This window comes from Eptatretus burgeri, chromosome 2 (assembly GCF_056783735.1).
Source record: "Eptatretus burgeri isolate ZD-2024b chromosome 2, Ebu_testis_v1, whole genome shotgun sequence".
Lineage (NCBI taxonomy): Eukaryota > Metazoa > Chordata > Myxini > Myxiniformes > Myxinidae > Eptatretus > Eptatretus burgeri.
The window spans coordinates 3748257-3775756 of record NC_140962.1 but is presented as its reverse complement, the minus strand read 5'-3'; the positions used below and the strand labels follow the sequence as shown (position 1 = coordinate 3775756).

At 42.3% G+C, this 27500-nt stretch overlaps 1 protein-coding gene across 5 annotated transcripts in view; it reads right to left on the bottom strand.

The window, feature by feature from the left end:
• Positions 1 to 27500, bottom strand: part of LOC147031281 (serine/threonine-protein kinase SIK3-like) — a 234846-nt gene that overhangs the window by 58028 nt on the left and 149318 nt on the right. For 4 of the 5 annotated variants that reach the window (XM_085861070.1, XM_085861075.1, XM_085861084.1 and 1 more), the window contains 5 exons: positions 25368 to 25444; positions 17343 to 17501; positions 9756 to 9906; positions 9461 to 9604; positions 7473 to 7564 (listed from right to left, as the gene is read on the bottom strand). In XM_085861070.1, coding sequence (XP_085717196.1) covers positions 7473 to 7564; positions 9461 to 9604; positions 9756 to 9906; positions 17343 to 17501; positions 25368 to 25444 — 623 coding nt within the window. The remainder of the gene's footprint in view (positions 1 to 7472; positions 7565 to 9460; positions 9605 to 9755; positions 9907 to 17342; positions 17502 to 25367; positions 25445 to 27500) is intronic. The other variant, XM_085861060.1, reaches the window with a different exon arrangement.

Sequence of the window (27500 nt, the reverse complement as noted above, 5' to 3'; positions counted from 1 at the left end):
ACGTTTAATGTTTGCACGAGTGATAGAATTTCATTGCAAATGAGAATGTCACGATAGCTCACCAATCAGGAGGTGGAATTCGTTGGATATTGAACCCTGTTGTTAATAACAGTAACCGATACTCAGCTGGAACTGTGCTATTAACCACATGATTCAGTGTACTATGGGTGAGAGAAAACTGAAGACAGGATGGGATGAATCTGTGCAAAACGGAGAGCAGATTTCTACGGAAGAATTCCCAGGCTGAAGCAACACCAAGGGTGGTAGATACAGAAGACCAGTCCTGAAGTGAGATGGCTGTTTGCAGTCCCTGGCAGTTTGCCTGAATGAACTGCCCGACTCGTTGACACTGGGGCTGTTCTCTGATAATGGCCAGAGTGATGTTGACCTTCACAAGTATAAGCAGATGAACCAAACCAATTGGAGCAGAGGAAGAACACGAGACATTGGTGGGGAAGTTAGTCAAAACCAAAGACAGACAACAGGATTTGCCATGGACGGAAATCTGGGTGGGAGTGTTTGCAGACCGAGTCAGTCCCATGGAGTCACAAGTCCTTTGCTGAAGTGCCATGGCTAGTGAGAGAGGTACTGTTACAAACCAATATTATATGCCACATAATTGGAAATGTTGTTAAGGTATATTCTATGGTAGAGGTAACTGAAATTGAATATACAAGTATTGTGATAACTGTGGTAAAAGGCACTTGTGCAGTTGCAGGCTGTGGTGCTGGGCTGAGTAATGTCCAAATGGCTCGACAAATCACTCTGTACAAAGCTGTGTTTAGACTAATGTGTCCAAACTATATTCTCACATGAAAGAGAAAGACTGGGAGAAAGATATTATGGAGAGAGCCTTTGAAGACACCAAGGCATGTCGAACCCTCGACGCAAGGTCTCGAAGTGATCTTGTGTGAGACACAATAAAACGGCAAGCAGAGAGCCATGTCATTCAGGAGGAGGACACGATGTGACCTGTGAGAGAAGGAACAGAAGTCCTGTGGCCAAGTTCATTTTCAAAACCAGGCTCAAACAACAAAAAGGGTATTTAGAGTGCTGCATGCTAATCACGACTGGTTCAGCAACTCCAAAGCCCTGACTCAAGAACCAGCTGCACCTCTGCGAATGCTGGTTTATCTTATCTGCTGGCTGGTTGGGTTCTCGACAAACCTACTGCCTTGCTGGTGTCACGGCGATTACATCCAAGCAGGCAATTCCTCTTTGGTCATATCGAAAAAGCAAAAGGCCTGCGTTCTCTTCCTCACTCCACAGCACTGTCGGTCTGCAGTGTGGTCCTTAAAGACGAATAGTGGGCTTGGATTCATCTGCTTGCGTCGGTGAGACGAAGATCACCCTCTGGTGACTTGCAATGCGACTTCGCTTCAAACGTGACCACAACCGACTTTGACATCAATTTGTATCCTGCTGGGGTTATATTAATAACAGAGTCCATGAGATAAGTTGGCAACTTGAAATTCGTGAGTCAATTCAAAACTGCATTGAAACCGTCATGCGTGGGTAACTTTGGGGAGTTTTAAAAGCATTAAGTGTTTCATTTATAATCATTGTGATGGGATGCCATTAAATGGTATTATTGTTTGAAAGGTAGACAGTAAGGATTCATCTATTACCTATTAAATATCCTTCTGTTTTGTGTCGTATGCTGGTTCCACCTGTCAAACAATAGATGGGACATATTGTCCGTAAAGCTTTTCTGCCATGCTACCCCTCCAGGTAAATGATGCACTCACATTGGTGCTCAGAGGAAGTGCTTAAAAGTACCAACACCCAGCCAATTGGAATGGTGCCAATTGAAATCATCACATATGAGGAAGAGAGAGTTGGGATGAGTGGTTACAAGTTGGTTCATGAAGTCTGAAAGAGAGATGGAGATGGAGACACCACTGATTGGAGAATGGGAGAACACACAAACAAACATGAGATGGGAGCGAAAGGGAAGTCGCAGCCAGAGGTATTCCTGGAGTTTGGGAGGTGTAAGAGCAGTACACAGAGAGTAATAAATGGAGTTCTTGATGCACAGTGTGCTGCCACGACCAGTATGAAGTTCAGGTCGATCAAATCAGAGAAGACAACAGCAAAGGAGAGACACCAAGGAGGGATGTTCTGTGGGTGAAAGGATTCTGTTAAACAGATGATGTCCAGTTTATCGGTAGCGGCCTGGATTGAGAAATCTGTCATATTGTAGCAGACACTTCAGATTTTTGAGGTCAACACAGTAAGGGGTGGGGGTGGGGGGGGTTAGCTGTTGGTAGGGTACAGGAATGTGGAAAGGAGCAAGGCGAGGAAGTGGGGCTGGGAGAAGCTGGGAAGGTGCGGGGCTGGGGCAAAGCTGGAAGAGTGTGGAGCTAGAAAGAAGTTGAGAGGGTGTGGGGCTGGGACAGAGCTGGAAGGGTACGGTGCTGGGGTGAAGCTGGGGGGGTGAAGAGCTGGGGGAGGGGTGAAGAGCTGGGGGAGGGGTGAAGAGCTGGGGGAGGGGTGAAGAGCTGGGAGGGTGTGAAGTGGGAGGAAGCCGGTAGAGGGAGGGTGAAGGAAAAAATAATCAAGAGGGATCTAAAATATAAAATATTTTAAGGGGTGGAGGGGAAAGTAGTTAATGGATATGTTAATTATCCATTAACATGTTAATGTTAATGTTAATGGATATGTTAGTTAATGAAAGTAGTTAATGGATATGTTAGTTAATGGATAAGTAGTTAATGAAAGTAGTTAATAGTTAAAATTTAAAATATGAAAAGGGGTGGAGAGAAACCTGAGGGGGAGGGGTGGACAAGAAACTGCCAGGGAGGGTTGGGGGGAGTTGAGAGGGGACAAGATGAGGAGGAAGCTCAGAAGGGTGGAACGAGGGGGAAGCAAAGAGGGGGTGGAACAATGTGGGGTGCTGAGAGGGGAAAGTAGTTAATGGAGTGGGTTGGGGGGGGGGGGTACTGACATGGAGGGGCTTGAAAAAATGAATGGACATGAAGGGGAATTGATGGTCGAGTGTACAAAACATCTGCAAAATGGACTTCTGAGGATTCCCAAACCGGATATACGGCGACCGACTTTATGGTTGGTCATCGTAATAACGTTTTCCATTGAAGGCATGGAGGAAAATGGGGGCTGTAGGTAAGAGAGGAGACTGGATGAACTAAGTGTTCAGGAGTGAAAACGTTTTGGAAAATAAGCCTTCCAAAAAAAAAAAGAGGAAGAAATTTTATTGAAGAAGAATTCTCGGGTTGTTCCTGACAGAGGAATAAGTGGCATAAGGCATTTAAAAAGATATTTTTGAAGCATTTTTTAAAAATGCGATTAAGAGCTTTTAAAGCAAGAAACACTTTATTCAGTGAAGATTCAGTTTGGGGATATTGAAAAGGAGAAAGGATAGGGAATGAAGGAGTAACTGTATACCTTAGATTGAGTTAGTTTGTTGTTGTTGTTGTTGTTGTTGTTGGTTTCCTTTTTCTTTTTTTGGGGGGGGGGGGGTGAAGTAGAGCGTTTTTTTGTTTGTTTGTATTTTTTTTTTTGGAATGAGGAGGAGAAAAAGATTAAGCTGATGGATCAGAAGTAACAATACCTGGGAGAAAAGGAGTGAAAAGGAGTGAAAACGAAGTACTGTACATGCGGGAAAAAACGGAGGCAAAAGCAGCAACCCGACTCACCCAGCCCTAAACAAATAGGCCAGCCTTTACCAGAGACACAAATTCGACAACAAGGCATGGTTTGGTACAGGAATTTGTTTTACTCTTTTATTTCCATTCCTGTGTTGCTGGTCATGTTTTCATCCAATGTATCTGGTCAGGGAAACTTAGCTAATTTGTTGAGCTGGAGGGAGGAACTCATGAACCAGCAACACACGTGAAGCAACCTGGAACCAGAAGCCCAAGCCCGACTCCTATTGTTGATTTGTTTTCTTATTCATTTTTCGCTCCAGCTCATTTGTTCTTTTCCAGCCTTTGCTGTTGACTTGCATTGTCCTTTTTAGGTCATCTCTACCGAGATGACCTAATAAAGCCGGACCAAATGTCCGTCCGCCGTCAACAATTTTTTTTTTTCCGATCTTGATGAAACTTAGTATGTGGGTAGAGGTCGATGAGTGTTGCACAACGATACAACTTTTGAACGGATTCAAGGTCAGGGTCAACGTCACGAGGTCACGTAAGTTATAAAAAAATCGCCATTTTCAAAACCTATCTGGTCTGCCATTCTACAAGATATTCGGCAACTGTTTATTGATTATGATAGTAAAAAATATTATCTTGTATCTAACCGGACAGATTTTTGAATTTCCATCCTGTTTGGCCGCCACGTAATCTGGAAGATGGTCAAAAACACCTCCCGGTACAAAGAAAACTTTTTACTTCCGATCTTGATGAAATTTGGTATGTGGGTAGAGGTCGATGAGCTCAACGACATATTTTTTCCCGGATTCGAGGTCAGGGTCAAGGTCACGAGGTCATGAAAGTTGTGAAAGTCGCCATTTTCAAAACCTATCTAGTCTGTCATTTTAGGAGATATCTGGCAACGGTTCATCGATTATGATCGTAAAAAACAGTATAGAGATGACCGTCACCCCCACATGGGGGTAATTTTTTTTTATTCTACCTGTCCCCTCTATTCCCTTGTGATACTTATCTGTTCTTTCCCTGTCAAATTATCCCTCCTTGTCTGTCAGTATCTTCTGCAAAAATGATAATCAATTGATATGTCACTCCTCTGTCATCATTCCTTCCCTGAGCTTTGAAATTTGAAAAAAAATCTTTACTCAGCCACCCCTCACCCTTTTCTCCCTCACCAACACAATCTTCCTTTTCCCATATTTCACTAAATGCTCCTTCGCTGCTCCCCACCTTCATGCACTGAAAATATAGATGGTTTCTTTTTCAACTGATACTCTAGATCAGGGGTTCCCAACCTGTGGTACGCGTCCCACAGGTGGTACATTTGGACTTTATCGGTGGTACGCGGCAGCGTGCTTTTTTTTTCTTTTTTTTTTAAACGCAATTTTTACTTTACTTCTCTCTCATGCAGCTTGTGCACAATAATTAAATTTATATCGAAAGCGGCTGTACATGACAGCTGCTTGTTATCGGCCATTGTGCACAAGTCTTATTATTCGTTTTGTCTCTACACGCCACACTGTCATCATTGCTTATTGCCCGGCTTATTGTTACCGTTCACCAGCATCATGTCAATGCAAAAATATTCGGAGAGTTATCTCAAGTTAGGCTTCACTTCCATCCAAAATGGTGAATTAGAAGTTCCACAGTGTGTGATTTGTGGAAAAGTTCTCGGCAATCAATCGATGAAGCCAAGTCTATTGAAGCGCCATTTTGATTCTGTTCATCCTGAACACAGCGACAAGGACCATGATTTTTTTCGTCGGAAGGAAAATGCCACGAAAAGAGCATGTTTCGACGGCAGCGGCAGTTTTCAACAGCAGTCCACAGCAGCCATAAAGGCATCCTACTTAGTTGCACTGTGAATTGCAGAACTGAAAAAACCTCACACCGTCGGTGAAAGGCTCATCCTTCCCGCCACAAAGAATATCGTACGTCTCATGCTGGGAGAACAAAGCGCCAAGAAGCTCAATTCTCTTTCGTTGTCAAACAACACAGTTCAGAGGCCCATTGAAGAAATGTCAACCAATATTTGTGCCCAGGTGGTGGCAGAAATCAAGGCATCTCCATGCGGATTTTCTATGCAATTGGCTGAGTCAACTGACGTGGCAAATTGTGCCCAACTGTTAGCGTTCGTTCGGTACGTGCATAAAGCCAAGTTCAAGGATGAAATACTATTTTGCCGCCCGCTTAAAACCACAATGAAAGCAAAGGACATTTTCGAAGAGGTGTCTTCCGTCTTTGATCAAGTTGGGCTGTCATGGGTTGATCTGAAAGGCTGTACTCCAGATGGTGCTCCAGCTATGTTGGGGTGCAGATCAGGTTTCCAATCGCTTGTGAAGGCAGTTGCTCCTGAAGTGCGCGGCCAACACTGTACGATCCACCGCCACGCACTCGCAGCCAAGGCGCTCCCCAAGCCATTGACTGACGTTCTCTCAACCATGATCAAAATTGTGAACCATGTGAAATCCCAGGCTCTCAATTCGCGACTTTTCAAGAAACTTTGCGAGGATTTCGACTCCGACCATAAAATTCTCTTATTCCACACTGAGGTGAGATGGTTATCCCGTGGAGATATGGCGGAGCGCGTGTTTGAACTGCGAGCTGAGCTTCGTGAATTCTTCGAAAACGATGGAAAACCAAGGACTGTCGATTTCGTCGCGGCTTTGAACGACCCCGACTGGGCATTGCACCTGGCTTATTTGGTCGACATTTTCTCTCAGTTAAACGCTCTGAACAAGTCTCTTCAGGGGACTGGCGCGACTATCATTGACTTCATAGACAAGGTCAAGGGGTTTCAGGAAAAACTCCGTCTGTGGAAGACGAATGTCGAAGCGGGAGTGGTGGTCATGTTTTCTTGCACGGCCGATATTCTTCAGAAGTGTGAAAAGAATCCCCCAAGGGAGTTCATACAACTGGTAAAAGATCACCTCGCTTATTTGGATGAGGAATTAAATTCCTATTTTCCGGATCTCAAGGAACTGGATCTGAAAATGATTCGCAACCCATTTCGCATGAATGCATTGGATTTGCCACCTGGAACAGGACTGCAGGAAAGCTTGATTGATCTCCAGAACGACTCCACAGCCTGAGATCAGTTTGACGAGATGAATCTTGCGGACTTCTGGTGTGGAATGTTGGGGTCTTACCCTAAGCTCGCTGCCCTGGCTGTTCATTCGCTCATAGTACTCCCATTTACATGGCTGTGTGAAGCTGGGTTCTCGTCAGTCGTTATTCTAAAAACAAAACAAAGATCCCTACTGGATGTTGAACATGATGTTCGGTGCGCTTTATCCAAAACAAATCCTGACATCGACCTGCTTGTGAGCAAGAAGCAGGCTCAACCATCCCATTGACTGGACATTTTACACAATCAAATAGGTACTTACTGTATCATTCTTTTGTTCAGATCAGATTGCTCAATGTCATAGTTGTGAATTGTTAGTATTGTTTAACTCCCCATTGTCGTATCTGTATCGCAAATAAACACTATTTTAGGTGAATTTTGGTACAGTGGTACTCGGTGGGACCACGAACATGTGAAATGGTACCCCAGTAAGAAAAAAAGGTTGGGAACCCCTGCTCTAGATTGTAGATTTGTTTAAAAGTCTGAGATGATGTGTGATAAAAAAAAGAAACATAGCAACAAAACATTTCGGTTTTCTTTCATTTTTTTTTTTTCTTTTTAAGAAAAATCTGACTTTTTTTGTCTTAACGAGACAGTACCACATACCTTTACATTCAGTTTGGCATAAATTGTTGCAATGTTTTACATTAAATTTATTTTGCAAAATAATTGCACCCTTTTCACAACTCCGGTGTGGATCAATGATAGTTCACAATTTTCAAAAACAATACCTTTGTAAGGCTGAAGGTAGGATGTCCAGACCAACCCCAGAAAAAGTAAGGTTCGGTGAAGGGCCAGTCGGTGGAGGTGACTGTGATTCCTGCTGAGATAAAATTTTAATGAGTTGGATTTATGATTCAGCGAAAAATATATAAAAACCAAAGTAAAGGAATGAGTGAAGTTGACCGAGGCAATGTACATTAGAGAGAAGAATAAAACAAAGGTCACGAGTTGCAAGTTCTTGCATTATGTATTCTTAAAAATTAGGGAAGGGGGGGGGGGGATGCTTACATCCAAAGATTTAAATAAACATCAACACAAGTGGATAAAACACACAAATAGAGGGTAATCATATTTTAAGGCAGCAGTCATATGAAAAAGGAAAACAAGCACAGTAAGGGATCCAGAGGGGAAAAGCAACATCATTTGAGATGTGAAATGTGTATACAGTCCACATTTTTGTGTTATTTTTCTGGTAATGAGAATATACCATTGAAATTATCAAATACAAACTGAAAGATTTAAAATATTTTACTGCCCGGTAAAACACAATCCAGAAACTGGAAAAGGAAACAGTGCAATGGTAAGCAGCACATTGAATAGTTGAATAGGTTTGGATGAACAACTTCCGGAACTTTGCACGTATACACGCTGCCTGAAAGAAACTCAAATATTAGACTTTTAAACTTTCCTCCAAGCTTTGTCTTTCATGAAAGATGATGCCTTCCTTAGAATATGCTTGCTTTTTGGAATACGAGCAATGCTTACCCCATCACTTCGTTGACAGGTTTAATCAAAAGACAGCATATTGTACTTTACAAACAACGCATGTTTATCTACGAGTCCCAATGAGGATGTAAAACAAAGGGAAACACGCGAAAAAAGGATTTTTTTAAAAATAATACGTAGTATTTGTTGTTGCTGTCATTATTAACCTCCGCCATCGAAGATGGATGGAGGTGACTGTTTTCACCCCTTTCTGTTTGTTTGTTTGTTTGTTTGTGACCAGTATTACGGAAAAACTCCTCGACGGATTTTGACGAAACTTGGTGGGGGGGTTAGGTCTGATCCAAGGATCATGCCAATAGATTTTGGACTTGGTCCAAAATGCAATATGGCCGCTATGGCGGCCAATTTGAAAAAATATTTGAATTTTTTTTTTTGCATTTTTACATGTTTTAAGTGATTTCCAACCCCCCCCCCAAAAAAAAAATTGTTAGAGAAAAAAAAAATTTTGCAACTTTTTTTTTCAACAAAATTTCGATTTCTTTTTTTTTGCATTTCTACATGTTATAAGTGATTTCCAACAAAAAAACATGCCAAAATTATAATTGCGGGTGATTTTGGAACTTCAGGTGAATATACCCACGTAAAATCAATTTCTGTCGCAAGGAATTCATTATGATGAATGAATTGAGTTTGTAAAAGTTAAAAGTAAAAGGGAAAGTTGCAAACTATAACTCTGTGACCACTGTTGACGTCAAATTGAATGAATAGGATATCAGGTTCACTTGAGTGACCTAGCAGTGTTGGCAGCGGAGGTTTTGCACTCTACCGAGTGCTCCCCCTCAAGTTGTTTGTGTGTTCCTTCTGTATACTGTACTTTTATATATCTTTCTATTGCTTTGTGAAATATTGCTTACATATAATTTTATGTGCTCCTTCTGTGTCCTTCTCAAGGGTTGCTGCTGTTGTACAATAACAAATGTTACTGTTGGAACCACTACATTAAGCTCCCATTCACACTTGTTCTTCGTTAAAAAAAAGGGCTTTCAAAACAGGCATTTCCAAGATTAAATGGACACAAATTTTTGTTTTAAGTAAATCGATCATTAGGTTTACAATCAAGTAAATCAATTGTTCACTTTCCAACGATATCATTTGCATTATTCTACGACAGCAGGAACCGCTAAAGATTGAGATCTTGCTGCTGCTTCTTCTTTGTGTGACACACAGACATGGTCGGACACTTCTCCTTTTAGTAATAGATTTATATTACCTGAAGTTGATGAAAAAAAACATGCTGTTGCTGCTGCTGCTGCTGCCGACAATTCTCTCGTCCTCTATCTCTGCATTGTTCTCCAGCTCTCTCACTCACTCTCTCTCCCAGAAGGCCATACCGTTGTTGCAGCCTCTGGTGCTCCTGAGGTTAAAGAAGAAATTAATCTGTCGCTGCATTTATTTTTTGAAAAAGTAAATTAAATAAATGTATAACATCGAATGATAAAATAAAATATGACAATGTCAATTGCTTTCTTCCAACTACCATCGTTTTTAAACATTTTTTCCCATACCTGCTGCAACTGTCGAATTGAGCAATTGGGCTCACGGCCCATTACTCCTCGTTCCAGTCTAAATGCCTGCAAGCTTGCTCCACCATCAGACAGACGCCGAACAGGAGAGAAGCGCTCAGAAGGAAGAGCCAGGGTGTTGGTTTCTTTGTAACTAAAAGATGAAAGTACAAATGAAAATAAAACAACAAGGCATCTGAATTGGACAAGGCAATCCAAAAGAGCCAGGGTGTTGGTATGCACTACCTCATAGTATGTTTGACCTTTTGGATTTTTTGGATTTGCATACTTCACATACTTGAAAGTGCAGTGAACAATGAAGGAAGTTGCAACACATTTCCAACGAGAACACAATCAATGGAGGTGCCGATTCACGCCATTCGTTTCTCTTCGTGCAATACCACCTCAGAAGGCATTAACCAATACTGCCACCCATCTGTGGCATGAGCAAATGTAGTCCATCACCAATTTTCATTTTATATTTTTCTTTGTGAGCTCAAAGCTGAACTCATCTGAGATATTCACAATATGAAGCTCTGTGCCAAATTTGGTGATTTTAACTGGCCTCGTTGTGCAGTTATTCTATTGACAAACAGACAAGCACACAGAGATCATCACAATGCTAACGCACCTGGCCTACAGCCTCGGCATGAGTAATGAATCAGTCAATGATAGACTTTACGATACAGTGAACAGTAGATGCAAACACAACTTATTTCCAACAAAGGCAGTTGTGAAGTAGAAGACAAAGCAGGAGCAAAATTACATTATAAATTAGGTGGAGTACAGTGATGCTAAGAAGCGGTGCTTTGCTTCGGACCTATGTGCAAAGAATACTCGTTTGGATTTACGACATCGGCCACAGCGATAGGCCAGTCAAAGTGGTCAGGTCCTTCAAAGTAATTTTCCCAAGGAAAAACGGCCACCAAAAGCACACTAGCCTTGCAAGAAGAGCATGCCGAGTGGGCGATTCAGCTACACTGAGGCTGGGGCTCTGAAGAACCTCTAGCCTCTTCGCGTCATCGTTTTGAAGGGAGAATTCCCCTGAGCACAACAGCAATTTTGTGCGACTCCAGCGGTGTTGTGTGACTTCTTCATTCTGAGTAAAACAGCAATGTTGTGCGATATATAAAAAAAATCTTGAACAAGCCTCAGGTCTTGCATACAGCTGTATCTTCTCCATTAGAATACGAGTAAGACTGCTGCAGAGGAATATCTAAGGAAGTTCGAAGTGTCAGAGGAGTGAATAGAGAAGGTAATGTGCTTGCTTTTGAGCTGCAGTCATGGATTTATTCCCATGCGCAATCGATTAAAAAAAAAAAACTGTCTGTTGCAGTCCTGGTAAGTAGGTAATACTACATCGCTGGTCATGCGATCATTCAGGTGGGGAAGTAAAGTCGTTTTTAGATGGTGTCTGCATTCAGATAATGAATGTTAGAGATCCAACTTATTTTTTAAAAGACTTCTGTCCACTTGTTCCTTTTCCAAGTTCCTCTTTGAGCTCATGTTTATGTTGATAGTAAGCAATAATGTCATCAATGCCTTTGGCATTCCTGATTCCAAACAACATGGTCATAGGCAGGGGCACCAGTAGCTATCAAGTGACTGGAGACCTACTATTCCACAAGTGACGGAAGCAACTTGTGAGAAATCTCAAGGTGGTAGCGCTATTGATGATATAAAAGGAAAAGGAATTCGTGGAATTGAAAGTGAAACAGAGAGAGATGGTGGATCGTTAGCACAAGGCCTTGAACCCTCACAGAACATTGAGAGCAGCCTCAAATTTCAATGTGCAAACTTTGACGTCGGACAAGTCTCTGAAATTCCAACCCAGACAGAAGTAGAAAACTGTGTGAGAGGAGGCCATCAGGAATATCGGAAATAATTTCCTTCTGATGGACAGGGATACAAATTTCCAACAAATATCTTCAGTTTCAAAATGTCAAATGGTGAAACAGGCAGTCGTCGATGGCTTGTTTTTAGCCAAACGAAACAAGCATTGTATTGTTTGCCGTGCAGACTATTCTCTCACACGATTTCACATCCTTCAACTTCAGCACTGGCATTGCCCACAGGTTGGAGTAGGACTGCAAGATGGAAAAAAAAAACAAAAAAAAAAAACTGTGGGACAGACTCCCTGAGCATTAACAGAGCCTTGCACAGAGGACATGTTATATTGCTTAGCGTTGGCTTGAAAGACACCAGAAAACACACTCTGGAGTTGATGACCTCATTGAACAGAATACCTTGCTGGAGGCTGAAAAGTGGAAGAAGCTCCTAACAAGGATCATGGATGTAGTGCTCTTTCTCGGTAAGAGGGGAACGCCTTTTTTTTGTATACCTTGTCGATGCTCGTATGAGCGCTAACACACAATGCACAACAAGGGGGGCAGGAGCCAAGAGGGGTGGGAGAGGGAAGGACAAAACAGTGGGGAACAGAGACATGAGCCAATCAGTGTAAGGGAGAGGGATGGGGCGGGGAACACGGGGTATATAAGATGGACATTACAGGGACTTTCAGGAAGGAAAGCAGGGAATTTGAAGGAGGTGGGGTTGGGGTGGATTAATGGGGGTAGAAAAGCTCATGGTTTTGGATGGGGGAAGAGAAGATCATGGTTTTGGATGCGGGAAGATAAGAGGTGGTGGTGAACAGCTGTTTTGAAGGCCTGGAGGGAAGAATGTGATTGAAAAGAATGTGGGAGTTTATTCCAAAGGTGATAAAAAAGAAGAATGAAAGGGTGAAGGTGAGCAGTGATTCATGATTTTGGTAGTTTTACCAGAAGGGGGTTGCTGGCAGACCTTGAGTACCCTGCGGAAATATGGGGGGGGCGACAAATCACAGACAGAGCGGGGGGGAGGCGAGACTGGAGAGGAGACAAAGACAGAAAGACCACCGACCTGCCTGCGGTGAGAGAGTGAGAGGCCCAAAGATTCAGCCCCACTGCAGGAGATACCAATGATTCTAAATGCCTTGATTTCCACAGCGTGAAGCTGAGAAAGGTGAGAGGCAGGAGCACCATCCCAGAGGGGAGAGCAGTACTCTATCAGGCTGTGGACGAAAGCTTTGTATGTGGTCAGGAGTTCAGGTGGTCCAAGGAAGGACTTTGCATGGCGGAGGATTCCCAGTCGGCGACTGGCTTTGGAGGCGAGGTTGGAAATGTGCCTTTCCCAGGAAAGATCATGGCAGACTGGGAGACCTAGAACCTTGAATGAAAGGAATTCTTCCAGAGGATTGTTGAGAAAGTCGAGGGGGGGGGTTTCCAAACGGTCCTTTCAGAGAGACATCGTGAGAGTGTGAGATTTGTCAGGATTGAAAGACATGTTAAAGCCTTTCCGTGGATCATCACAAAGAATTGGAGATGTTAACAATGGGTTTTTCTTGCTTTCCTGGAACTTTTAGCACATTATGATTTCCTTATACAAGACCATATCACAAAGGTTCAGGTGTCACAGCAGAGAGGACGACGAATGCAGGCCCACTTCCTTTCTGCTGAATCAAAAATGACTTTATAGATCTCCTTGCTGAACATGTTCATAATTTAATACTGGATGAATGCGAAAATGCTCAGTATTTTTCTGTTATGGTTGATGCAACACCAGATGCCAGTCATACAAAACAAACAACATTCATCCTCAAATATCTCAGTCAAGAACAAAGTGGATTCACTGTTCAAGAACGTTTATTGAGCTTTGTTGATTGTTGTGAGAAGACCGGAGCACAGATTGCTTCCATGATTCTCAAAACACTGGAGGAGAAGAACATTCCTTTCACTGATTGCTGTGGGCAAGGACATGACAATGGTGCAAACATGGGAGAAAAATACAATGGTGCTCAAAAACACATCATTGAACAGAACCCTCTTTGTGTGTTTTCACCTTGTGGTTTTCCATTCATTGAACAACATATCATCTACAACATATTGTTGTGGAGAACATGTTGTTCAGACAATCTACAACTCATTTTCCAGGAGCCCTCAGCGGCGGAGCGTACTGCAAAACAAAGTCGGGTCCTCTCTGCGTGGATTACCTGGCACAAGATGGACAGGTCATGTTGATAGTGTTCAACCATTTGCAGCTCACCTCCCTGGTATACGAGAGGCCTTGGAACAGCTCCTCACACTGAATCTCACTCCTAAAACAAGGAATGATGTGAATGGTGCCATCAAGTATGTATCTTCATTCATCCGCATCACCATGCCCGCAATATGGCTGAAAAATCCTCGTAGAAATAGACAACAGAAAGCAAGTCATTCAAGCCAGAAAAGCCACCATTGAAGTTGAGGTTTCAAACTTGAATAGCCTCATCGGTGACATCAAGAAGTTTTGAAACAAGTCGCCTGGTTTTCTGACTGAATCAAAACTTGAGGCCAGTGCAATGAATGTTCCTTCTGAGTTTTCAAAGAAGAGTAAAGCGAAGAAGAGCGTTTCGTGAAGAGCAAACGCATGAGGAATCACTGACCGTTGACGGAAAAACCGGAAGCGAAGAGGAGGCAAAGTTCCAATGCAGTGTCTTCCGTGTTGTTGTGGATTCTGTTCTGGTAGGACTCACCACCCGGTTTGAGGCCATTAATGAAATAAATAACTTGTTTCGTTTTCTTTGGAGCTATTGAGAGCTGAATGAAGAAGAAACCTCCACAGCGTGCAAAAGATTCCCCCAGTGTAAATTGGAAGACAAGATCACTCATGTGAAATGTGGCCACAGCACAAACTTCGGTGACAAACCTCTGGGCCCACTTCAACTTCTGAACCAGATCACTACTACGGGGCTCGATGAAATATTCTACAATATGTGTTGGTCTGAGAATTTTTTTGTACCTCACCTGTGAAAGGTGCATCAGCTGAATGCTCTTTCAGAAAACTAAGCCAAATTAAAAACCACATGAGAAGCACAATGACGGAGGGAAGAATCAATTCCTCGGCGATGCTGAGTACTTTACAGGTGAGCCAAGAACCATCCCTGGGAATAGTATTACAAACGAACTACAGTTGGAAGCTGTCCGGGGAATCAGCGACAATCCTGAAGAGAGCCCTCGACACAAAACTTCACAGCTTGGTCCATGAATCGTGACCCCTTACGAAAAATGAAGGTGAATACTTTGAGCCCGCCCTGAGCGGACTCCATTCCACATTCTGAAACCCACATATGTAGATACCAACACACACACACACACACACACACACACACACACACACACACACACACACACACACACACACACACACACACACACACACACACACACACACACACACACACACACACACACACACACACACACACGGCCGATATCGGCAATTTTTCGGGAATCAGCAGGTTGGAGTCGGTGTGATTACCAACTACAGCAGGTATTGTATACAACACAGAAACCTTGAGTAGTTTTCAAAGAAAAACAATGTTACATTTATATAGATGTTTCAGGGAGATGTTCATAAACATTATTCTTTATAAATAGCTGTGTGTGACGGGTGGAAAAAAAATTGGCTCGGTAATTTAGAAAACACGTCAATACGACAAACAGCTCAGAAATCGGGTGTTATATAAATATATTTGGCTTTGAAACTCACAAAGGGAAACAAATAACCTTTGTAAAGCAAATCCGATAACTAAATGATTTAGAAACAGGTGTGAGGACAAAGGAAAATCTGAAAGAACCTCCATAAGATACAGGATGAAACTTTGTCACCACGACAGCCGGAACAGGCATGGCATGTCCACAACCCTACAGATCCAAATATACCCATATGTACCACATCTGTGTGTGCTGTATATGTACCTCTACCTTGTAGTAACTGTCAACTGTACATCCTGATCAGGACACGAACTGTACTGTACAGCTTGGTAAGTGTCTTAAGCACTCAATCAAGCACTCCAACGGAATGCCTGGCTTGGTAAGCAATCACCAATTGCCGTTGATACAACTATGCACCCGGAAACACCCGTGCATTGTCCGAATTTAACAAATCAACACTTTTTTTTAGGAGTCGGAACTGATGATACTTTCAAATATGGAGCTTACATTTTGTAATTCTGGTTAGTTTAAGAGATTCTCTCAGTTATTCATATGGGCAAATGAAATAAAGCCACAAACGCTGGTGTCTCCAGGTGTTTATGAGCATTGCAATATACCCCGCAATTCACAGCTATGATGAACCGGCATTCAATATGAGTGAGAACAGTGAAAGAAATGAAACTTTATCGTTTAGAAATCGTTGCGGCCTGTTCCAAGTCAATGCATGGTTGAGCAGGCCAAAAAACATGGTGGCTTCTAACCCCAGCGAGGTTACCCAGGTAATTCCCGAAGATCCCAGACGGCGAGGTGGCCGAGGAGCACCTGATGAAGGATATAATTAAATAAGGTTGTTAACTATCTTTAAAAGGGGTGTTTTAATTAACCTAAACACCCAATTTTCCACTCTTCCACTTCCTTGGAGTTTTCTTAATAAGCATGCAAAGTTTCAGGCTGCTCGGTTTCATGGTTTTGGAGTTATGGAGGAGACATACTGACACACACACACACACACACACACACACACACACACACACACACACACACACACACACACACACACACACACACACACACACACACACACACACACACACACATTGCCTTTTATGAGTAAAGATAAACATAGATAACTGGAAGGATCCTCCTTTTCTCCTTTCGTATGGATCCTGTGGCTGCTGGTTGCATCATTGCTAGGGCCTGGGAGTGCAGCATTACATAATATTACATGGCCAGGCTTTATCTTAATATATTATATCTGAAACTGGATGAAGGGGGCCTGACACCAAGTGTTGCCCCGGGGGCCATTCTGACTCTCGGCGCACTTGCTCACAGGCAATGGGCGGCATCAGTTGCTGCTGTCACAGACAGGCGACATTAATTGCTGTCACAGAGAGTTGCGGCGCGAGCTGCAGATCCCACACTATGAAAAAAATATAAAAAATTCACACAACCAGGTGTTCGCATGCTTCGTGTGAGCGGCAACCATATAGAGTATTTGTCTTTCTAAATATATAATGTAGTACCGTACTATCAAGTCATAATAAAAACATGAATGTTTGGACTAAATAATCAACAAACTTCATGAGAAATGCCCTTGATTGACATGGATAAAAACGTTTCACTTGATAATTGTAGAACACTTTGTGAGGGTTTTGGTTAAACAGTCATCAAATTATTATTATTGTCAATGTACAGTACTCTGATGCCTGACAAATGATAAATCCATGCTGAATCATTGCTAAAAATGTCGTATGAATCAAAGGGTTAAAATACTGGCTGCTATGGAAAGAATATGACAATGGTCACTCCATTATCTCAAAATGAGATTGGCCTGCATTTCTGGTTCCATAATTTCGACATATTATCGCCATATATCCAGGTATTTTAAAAAAAAACATACAATTAGCAAGCAAATGTCTCGCTTAATTGCATCACGGAATTGAATACATTTTGAAAATCGGGGCAATGTGACTCATTTTGCTGTCATTGGTTACATTTCACCAAATAAAGGGCAAAAAGCAATCAAGCCTCACAGACGTAGTAATTATCAATCAATGACATGGAAAACATGAATACTAACCGTGTCTGCTCAAGAGTATGCAGTCCCAAACCGCCTGATCTTTGCATAGCATTTATTGGCTGCTGAGCCAACTGGCGCTGAATATTTGCAGGAATCTCAGCTGTGGGGTCCATGACAGCGAGAGTATGACGCTTCACCCCACCACGACCAGCCAGGTATCTGAATACACGTGAAAAATTGAGGTCTCAATTACAACAGCAAACAATCACAATAATCAAAAAAAAAAATACTTTACGCAGTCACATAATTATGACTTAATTAACAACACAGTTGATATACAATGGATGGAAATCAACAAAATGTTAATCTAAGTATGCTAATCGCTGTGGGAAGCAAGAAGCTGAATTTTCAGGCTCTTCTGTCGCATAAAAAAATAGCGTTGCTCCCACTAGTTTGCTCCGACAAAGGGTTAACACCTGAAGAATCAGCTTCTCAATACTTCCCATGATGGCGGTTAGCACAATTCAACGTTCTGTTGATGTAATATATTAATCAACGTTTCAGCTCTCGAACCTCAATACAACTTTGCTGAAGTGCAGGAGGAGGACATTAGGTACATCAAGATGGGTACCGAGATGTTGGCATAATTCTGCCAACATCCCAAATGACCCTCAAACATTTGATCGGATGGAAGGAAATGCAATGACATTTCACGGTTACATTTTTAATTTTTGATTTATAACTGTAGTACGTTTGACCTTTTGGATTCTCATTCATTACCTCAATCACCGAAGGTGGACGAAGGTTGTTTCCACCCCGAATGTCTGTCCGTCTGTGAGCAGGATATCTCAAAAAGTAATGGACGGATGCGGATGAAAATTGGTGGAAGGTTACGTGTGTGACAAGGATGAATTGATTACATTTTGGTGAAGATCCAGATCTGGATATAAGAATATTTTTTTTTCAGTGATTCTTCACCATTGAGATTTGGGGCCAAGAACGATACATCGCACAATATTATAAAAAGTTGTGGATGAGTTATGACAAAACTTGGTGGATGTGTTGGTTAGGTGACTAGAACAACCTCATGAGATTCTGGGACAGGTCCAGATGCACATCCGGCCTATCAGTGAGATACAAAACGAAAACTGTTCACTGTTCAGCCTAGCGGAGGTATGCGCTCTATCGAGTGCCATTCTAGTTTAAAATGTTCTGCTTTTGTTTTTTTGTTTTATATTTGATTTTAAAATTTTGTCCTTTTGAAATACAGCATATCATATTTTCTGGGGTTTTGCAGCTGTTTTTCTTTTGAACTTTATTTGCTGCGTGGTTGTTGTGTCGTCGCTTTAATATTTTGAATTAAAAAAAAAATTGACTTCTTTGATGCATGTCTTGACACTACATTGGAACTGTGGTCATGGTGCAAATACAGCTGTGGTGGCATGGTGGTAGAAGTTCAGCACTGTCTCGGAAGTATCGTGATAAAACTTCAGTACTGATGCAGTCTTGTCAACAAAAGATCATGTACTGGTGCAGCACAAGTACTGGTGTAACTACAAAAATACTGGTATTGCGCAGTACAAGTACGAGAACTGCATTCGTTCTGGTGCAGTATAAGTACTAGTACTGTGCAGTACAAGTCGTGAAAGTATAAGTATGGGTGCAGTACAAGTACGAGTGCAGTCTTGTCTTGTCAACTAGTTTTTAATCTTATCAAGACAAATATTTTGTCCGCTGAGAAGATTGACATGTTCAGATTTGGAGACGATCACGTGGAAATAGTGGAAAGTTTCATATTCCTGGGTTCTCCGATTGAAGTGAGTGGAGAATGTGGAGGAGAAATTAAAAGACGATGAGCATTGGGGAAAACAGCAATGTTCGGATTGACAAAGGTCTGGAAAAACAAAGATGTGACAATTCAAGCCAAGAGGAGGCTGGTGAATGCTCTGGTATTTTCAGTTACAATGTATGTACGCGAGTAATGGACAATGAAAACGAAAGAAAGGAAGAAAATCGACGGATTTGAAAAGTGGTGTGCGAGAAGAATGTTGAAAATTCCATGAACTGCAAGAAGAACAAACAAATCAGGACTTGAATAAATTAGACCGCCGTGTATATACACAACCTGGCCAAAAGTATGTGGACACCTGCTCGTCCAGCATCTCATTCCAAAATCAAGGGCATCAATATGGAGGTGGTCCCCCCCATTGCTACTATCACAGTCTCCACTCTTCTGAGAAGGCTTTCCACTAGATGTTGGAACATTGCTGCGGGGATTTGCTTCCATTCAGCCACAAGAGCATTCGTGAGATCAGGCAATGATGTCTGGCGATTAGGTCTGGCTCGCAGTCGGCATTCCAATTCATCCCAAAGGTGTTTGGTGGGGTTGAGGTCAGGGCTCTGTGCAGGCCAGTCAAGTTCTTCCACACCAATCTCAACAAACCATTTCTGTATAGACCTCGCTTTGTGCACGGGGGCATTGTCACGCTGAAACAGGAAAGGGCCTTCCCCAAACTGTTGCCACAAAGTTGGAAGCACAGAATCGTCTAGAATGTCATTGTATGCTGTAGCGTTAAGATTTCCCTTCACTGGAACTATGAGGCCTAGCCCAAATCATGAAAAACAGCCCCAGACCATTATTCCTCCTCCACCAAACTTTACAGTTTGCACTATGCTTTCGGGAAGGTAGTGTTCTCCTGGCACCCGCCAAATCCAGATTCGTTCATCAGACTGCCAGATGGTGAAGCGTGATTCATCACTCCAGAGAACGTGTTTCCACTGCTCCAGAGTCTAATGGTGGTGAGCTTTACACCACTCCAGCCGACGCTTGGCATTGCGCATGGTGATCTTAGGCTTGTGTGCGGCTGCTCGGCCATGGAAACCCATTTTATGAAGCTCTCGACGAACAGTGCTTGTGCCGCCGTTGCTTCCAGTCAGTTTGGAACTCGGTAGTGAGTGTTGCAACCGACAGACAATTTTTCCACTCGACACGTTTCAGCACTCAGCGGTCCCGTTCTGTGAGCTTGTGTGGCCTACCACTTCACGGCTGACCTGTTGTTACTCTTAGACGTTTCGACTTCACAGTAACAACACTTACAGTTGACCGGGGCAGCTCTAGCAGGGAAGAAATTTGATGAACCAACTTGTTGGAAAGGTGGCATCCGATGACGGTGCCACGTTGAAAGTCACTGAGCTCTTCAGTGCGGCCCATTCTCCTGCCAATGTTTGTTTATGGGGATTGTATGGCTGTGTGCTTCATTTTATACACCTGTCAGCAATGAGTTTGGCGACCTGTCCAGGATTGTGCCCAATAGCCCAGGAGACTGCTTAAGCAGCATCAACGCTACGCACAGAGAATGGTCCCAATGGATGGATGTCAGCAATGGATGTGGCTGAAACAGCTGACTCCACTAATGAGAAAGGGTGTCCGCATACTTTTGGCCACGTAGTGTACATAAGAAGCGTTGATGAGCAAACAGAACCGTCATACTTTCGGCACATCATGCATGCAGAAAATGAGTCTGGAGAAGTCAACCATGCTGGGTATATGGTTGAGTTAAAAAGATCGAGGAAGAGGCGGACCTTATACGTGCTGCGTGGTTGGTGGTAAATACTGTAACCAAGCTGTCTCTGCCAGAGCTTTATGAAGCAGTGCAGGCTCAGGATGTTTGGAGAAATCCAATCATGAATGTCACCAGAAGTCGGCAATGACTTGAAGGAACTTGATAACTACATAACTGGTGCAGTGATAGTGTGGAAGGAGTTCAGTAATAATGTGGTAGATGCTTAGTTGTGCTGCTGTCATAATTCAGTCTTACTGTGGTCGACACTCAGTCCTGCTAAAGTTAAACTGTGGTGGAAGCTTAATAGTGTTGCAATAGTATTGCATGAGAAGATCAGTAATATGTGGTCAGGCTTCAATCAACTTCAGTAGTAATGTGGTAACCATTTAGTTCTACTTCATTAATACTGCAGTATAACTTAGCCAAAACTTAAACATTTGTACCAACTTACGATGAAAAGTGTGTAATAACTTAAGTTACTATGACTACATAGAAACTTAACTAAAACTACAGAGAAAATTCAGTACAGATTACAGAGCAACTTAAAGTGGGCATCGTTGATTTGGAATAAAAACTGTTTCACAAGTTAAGTTGCGTAAATACTAGTACCGCAATTTTTGCCTGGCACGTGGGTAAAGGACGAAATCTGACCGTATACACAGGTAAATACACAATTAACACCAGTAAAAAAGAAAAAATAAACTACTACCAAAACACTATATCACAACATCTCTTCCATCAGCTCACTGCCACCATCTTCCCAGAACCCACTGCACCAAAATAAATAAATAAATAAATAAATAAATAAACAAATGCTCACAAACAAATACAAAAAAAAAACACACAAAAAAAAAACACCATGCCAACCAACTCAGTACCCTCATATCATCCAAACAATCCTGCAAATGGACATGCATTTGTTTAAAAACACACACACACACACACACACACACACACACACACACACACACACACACACACACACACACACACCCCATCACACCAACAGAACAACTCCAACCACTGAATAAATGCACCATGATTAAGATGGTCATGATCCAATCCTGTTTGAGATTGAGGTGTCCAACCAGGATGATATTAAATAAACTGTGGATGCAAGGTGGAATGACCTGGGTGGAAACAAACTGATGAATGGTGATCACAGAGTAATACACTCCATCGCTATCAAAGATAAAAAATATATAATCACCACCACACGTGATTGTTGTTGATGGGATATATTTATGTGACCGCACGGGACACAGATGAGGTGCAAACCTCTGACAGAGATAGACGCTGAATAGTTACATGTCCATTTCATTGTGACCCAATCCCATAATGCTGCGTTGTGGTGAATGCTTTCACATAGGAAGGAACAATCTCAATACCAGGTATATCCACCTCTGACAGCAATCACTGCCTTCCACCGTCGTCGCACTGACCTTAAGAGCACTTGATTCTGATCCTTAGGAATGACATTCCATGTCTGAATCAGCGCCTGTACCAATTCATTGAGGGCCTGTGCCTGCTATGGCAAGGTTTGAACGTGATGATCAATTACATACCAGGGTTGTTGAATTGGATTTAAATCTGGTGAGATGGCAGGCCAGGATGTCATGACATTAACGTTGGCATCAAAAAGAATGCTCCTTGTTTGAATGGCCCTGTGAGTATCGGAGCATTATCATGCATAAAGATGATTCCTGGACCAAGTTGTTGAAGGGTCGGCAACACATGTTTCTATATAATTTCATTAATGTATCGATCTGCCATGGATATGGACCAAGTTGATGTGAAAGGTTTCAGCAATACCACCCCACATCATGACACTTCGACATCCAAAATTTCCAGCTTCCTAGACACAGAGTGGGGCATATCGCTGATTGCATCTTCCGGTGGGACGTCCGATGGGAGGAAGGATTCTGTTAAACAAATGATGTCTGGTTTATCAGAGGCAGGCTGGATTGGGAGATCTGTCAAGTTGGATCGGAGGCCCTGGATGTTTGAGGTCCACACAGTTAGAGAGAGTGGGAGAGGAGGTAATGGGGTGGTGCAGGATGGGAGGGAGGGTGGGGGGGGGTTGTGGGGGCAAGGCGAGGGGGAAGGCTTGAATGTGTGGGGTGGGGGGGCAGCCGAAGGTTTGAGTCAAGTGTGTGGGGTATGGGAGAATGTTTGAGTGTGCGGAGTGTGGGAGAAGGTTTGAGTACATGGGGTGCGAGTGAACGTTTGCGTGTGTAGATTGATCCCCACAATGCAAGCAGGTAGGACTCAGATAATGACTTGAAAAGATTGGAGAAAGAGCAATTAACAGAGCACCCAAACACATTGGTACTAAAGCATTGATGCCTGAGCATAAGCATTGTCCATCAATATCCCATCTTTCAAGAATGAAGGAAATGATGAGAAGCAGGTTCTCGAGACAGATTTGACGAAATGCCACCAATTTATTTCATGGATGATGAGAGATGCGAGTATGTAAATGTTAGGTGGACCTGGTATTGAGTTCTGGCATGCATCAGGACAGAAACACAATGGTTGCAAGTTCTATGGGGATACAGTTGGTTCCCATCGGAAGAGTTGCTTTCTACTATGAGGAAATGGCACACACAGCTACCTTGTTGCAGTTGTCTCACCGCAAGAATCGTTGTATTATTGCTTTGAATAGTAGACCCAAGCATCTGTATTTACAGCAAGGCTGTTTCTCTTTCAGGTTACCTATATTGGAAAGATGGTCCTGCATGATGGATGCCAGCTGTGGAGAAAACTACGGTTATGAAATGCTTTGAGGAAGGTTCCACTGAACCTGCATGATGGAACTTTGCAAATGGGCTCACCTCGTACCCAAGATGGGTGAAGAGGAAATAGGAGTAAGCAGGCACGATTGTAAAATAGGAAGGGGACAGATCAGGATGGAGATGATGAGACAAATAAACAGCGAAGGAGTCACCATCACGGTGGCATGATCATATATGTCGGAGAGATTGTATGAAGTAAATCAATGAAAGGATGAAAAAGTTTTTATTTTATTTTATTAATGAGCAGGACAAAGGAGAAAGAATGAAAGCAGGCAATGGAGCAATGAAGAGAGAAGGAAGAAACAAAAGGTGAAGATGGGAGAGACAGGACGATAGCAATGTGATTGTATTGTGGCTGTGGAAAAAAAGTTTCCTTAACTGAAATGAGGTGAAACTAGAGAAACCCGTATTTAAAGAAGGGAGTGGAGAACAAATACGAGGAAGAAGAGCAACAGCACATGGAGATCAGGATTCAGAGTGAGAATGAGCAGAACAAAGGGAAGAATGGGGAGGCTGCATGCTTGACTGCAATGCCCAAATAAACACCAAAAGGCAGATTGATGTTCAAAGACATGGGACATAACAGCGAGACAAATAGACACGACATTTTACAATGGCTTAACAACCCGAAACAACAAGCGGGTACAATTGATCTGATCGGTGCAGCTTGCCATAGAGAGGTGTTAAATGCACCTTGCACGCCATCGAAACCATAAAGGGAATTTTAAAATTAAGTTAGCTTCTATTCTCCACAAGCGTAATAATAATAATAATAATAATAATAATAATAATAATAATAATAATAATAATAACTTGCCGGGAGGCGACGATGGTTCGTGGGAATTATTGAACAATGCCACGATAGGTACAATTGAGTTAATGGAAGCTTTTGAGGAAGCCCTACCGTAAAAACCTATCTCCCGTCAAAATTGACCAAATCAAATCGGATTTTTTTTATATGTTGTACTTATGGACATTATGCACAGCATTTAGGAAATGAAATTGCGAGAAAAAAAATCGAGAAAAAAAGTTCGAGTGGGCTTGGGACGCCACCCACAAGGGGTGTGGGACGCCACTCATACAAAAAGACACAACTAGACCATGATATCTAGCTTGTGTCCCACTTTCATCAAGATAGCATCAAATGTCACGGAGCTATGCCCTGGAGAGAGTCACAAACAGACAGAAAAAAAAAAATTCGGATTTTTTTTCAAACATTTCAAAGTCCCGTTGCGAGGCAACAATGGCATCCATAGCAACGGTGCTCAAAAGCATACAACTAGATCCTTGGTATGAACCCACCAGTCAAGTTTCATCAAAATCGGTTGACTCCTCTGTCCTCCAGAGCTGTCCATTACATACAAACAAACAGACAGACCGACTGAAAACCTGAGACTAAGGGTAGTTTCGCGACCACCCAACAGACAGACAGACAAACACACAGACACAACAAAAATAGTGGTCACTGCTGGCGTCCGCGAACCAATAATAAAAGGTTTTCTCCACCTGAAATTACCTCCACTCACCTCCATCGTATTGATCTGTGTGATTATGTTCTTGGGATGTGTTCTTTGTGCTTATATGCAATTACAACTCAGACGAGTGTTTAAAATATAAGTAAGGAATTAATAATATGTAATAAACCCTCAATTTGCATTTTTGACATTTTTCATCACAATTTACTGACATTAAAAGATCCGACATGCATTCACAACAACAACGCTCACCTTTTTGCTGCTTCTTGATTCGGCTCTTCATCAGAGGTTTCTTCATCCTCTTCCGGCGTTACTACAGAAACTCCGCACTAAACACACGCGCACAATAATGTAATGGGACGTGCACTCAGAGCTCCAAAATGGCACCTTTGATAAAAACATAACTCTCACGCAATTCCAAACAACCGTGTATAAATTGTTTAAACTACCGATCAAACATAATCAAATGTTTAACGGACAAATTTTGAGCCTCATATATTGCCTCTGGATAAATGATGTCTTGCTGAAGCTCTGCACCCTGACAATTTTCACTCGTGCTCTCAAAACATGCACCCTCAAATTGTGCGCCCTTTTCCATTTCTCAAATTGGTCTCTTTGTGTTCAGTGTGCTGCGGGTTTAATTACTCTGTGCAGAAAAGTAGAAACAGCAATTACCACTTTTACGACACAGTATTGTTTGGAGCGAAAGATTTAACGTCTCTCTGTGGTTAGCCACTGCAGTGGGTTGAAGAGGTTTGACAATCAAAGGCAACCTGTGCAATAATTCCATCGATACCGATTGCAAAGAGTATCCGTGGTGAACGGTTGAGCTTACGTAAACTACATTATCCATCGCAATTGTAGAGGTTCGCCGCTTGGTACTTGTTCCTTGCGAAGTGAATTCATGATCGCAATTTCGAGTCGATATTCCTCGGCTAATCTTCATGATCGAATCACAATGAGAAGACTATTTGGGCCATTGTGATTGTGGGACGTCATGCCTTCAGGAGAGTAGATTTGACCTCCGAGACTGTGTTGTGGCCCTGCGGACAACAAAACTTCTGTCCCCATAGAATATGGGCAGTAGTCGATGCTTTGGCTGCACCAATTTCACGAATCATAAATTACAAAACTCTTACTCCCAGAAAAAGTGTCCAGCACAGAGCGGCCAGGTTTAAAATCTTGCACGAGCGTGACCGACACAAATAAGTAGTCGGTGATCACAGTAACCAACCACCTGAAAACATGCCGGCGATACAAATGGGGACAAGAGGATGTTGCTTTTTCTATTGTTGCATCCATTTACAGGCCTGTCGCCAGGGCTCAGTATTAAGGGGGGCATATGAACTGGATGGAGGGGCACAATTATACTATTTAATATTTTTGATAACCCGGTATGCTATTGTATTCATGCAGCATTGACGCATCTATACTGAGGTTGCCGTCGCATACTAACCAAATTGATCTCAGCTAGATTTAATATGTTCTGATGTATTTGGCCTAAAATTATTCGAATGCAGGAGAGCCGCAACAAACTGGCGCATTCACAATGCAGATATTCAATGATTAGACAATTGGCACCAATTCAGGTGCACTTATACAAGGTGTTGTCAAGAATTGGCATTATAAAATTAATATACGAGAGATACAATGACTAAACGGGGGAGGTTGGCACCGGAATCAGTGCACTTTCAAATAAGATACAGTAGGCTATGACCTGCGATCATCACGTTAAACTATCAACAGCAAATACGACCAGCCTGAAGATACCACAAGGTCCGCATTTAAAGCAGTCAATTACACAGAGGGAAGGTTATGCAGAAAGCACTAGATATGGGATATGCAAAGCACCAAACACAACATTTAACTTAAACATCAGAAGTACAAAGCAGCCGACCACGGCGGGTGCTGACCACAACCACAACCTTTTTCCTTTTCTTAGCCATTTTCGTATATCCATGTCTTTTTCTACTGCTGCTAGCTAGCGCTCTCCATGACTCGTCCCTCGTGACTCGTGTCATTAATGTCAAGACTCGCCAGATTTGACGGTTGACGGTTTTATTTATTAAATGATCCATGCACCAAAAACTGGTTTTATCTGCATAATTTCAAATGTAAGCACGATTGCAAACACACATATTTTTAATTTTTATTCGAAAATTACTTTTGTAAGATGGAGGGTTGTGAAGGTCACGTGGTGCACTTCATCTTTAATTATGTAAATTTATGTCTTTTCCTTAATCATATTATCATATTATAACTATATTACATTTATACCAAACTTACAACCAATCAGGTAACCTGCTTAATAGGGCCTCCATATCAAAGACGCTGATTGGCTATTCCTTAAAACTAAATGATCCAATAAATATATATATATATATA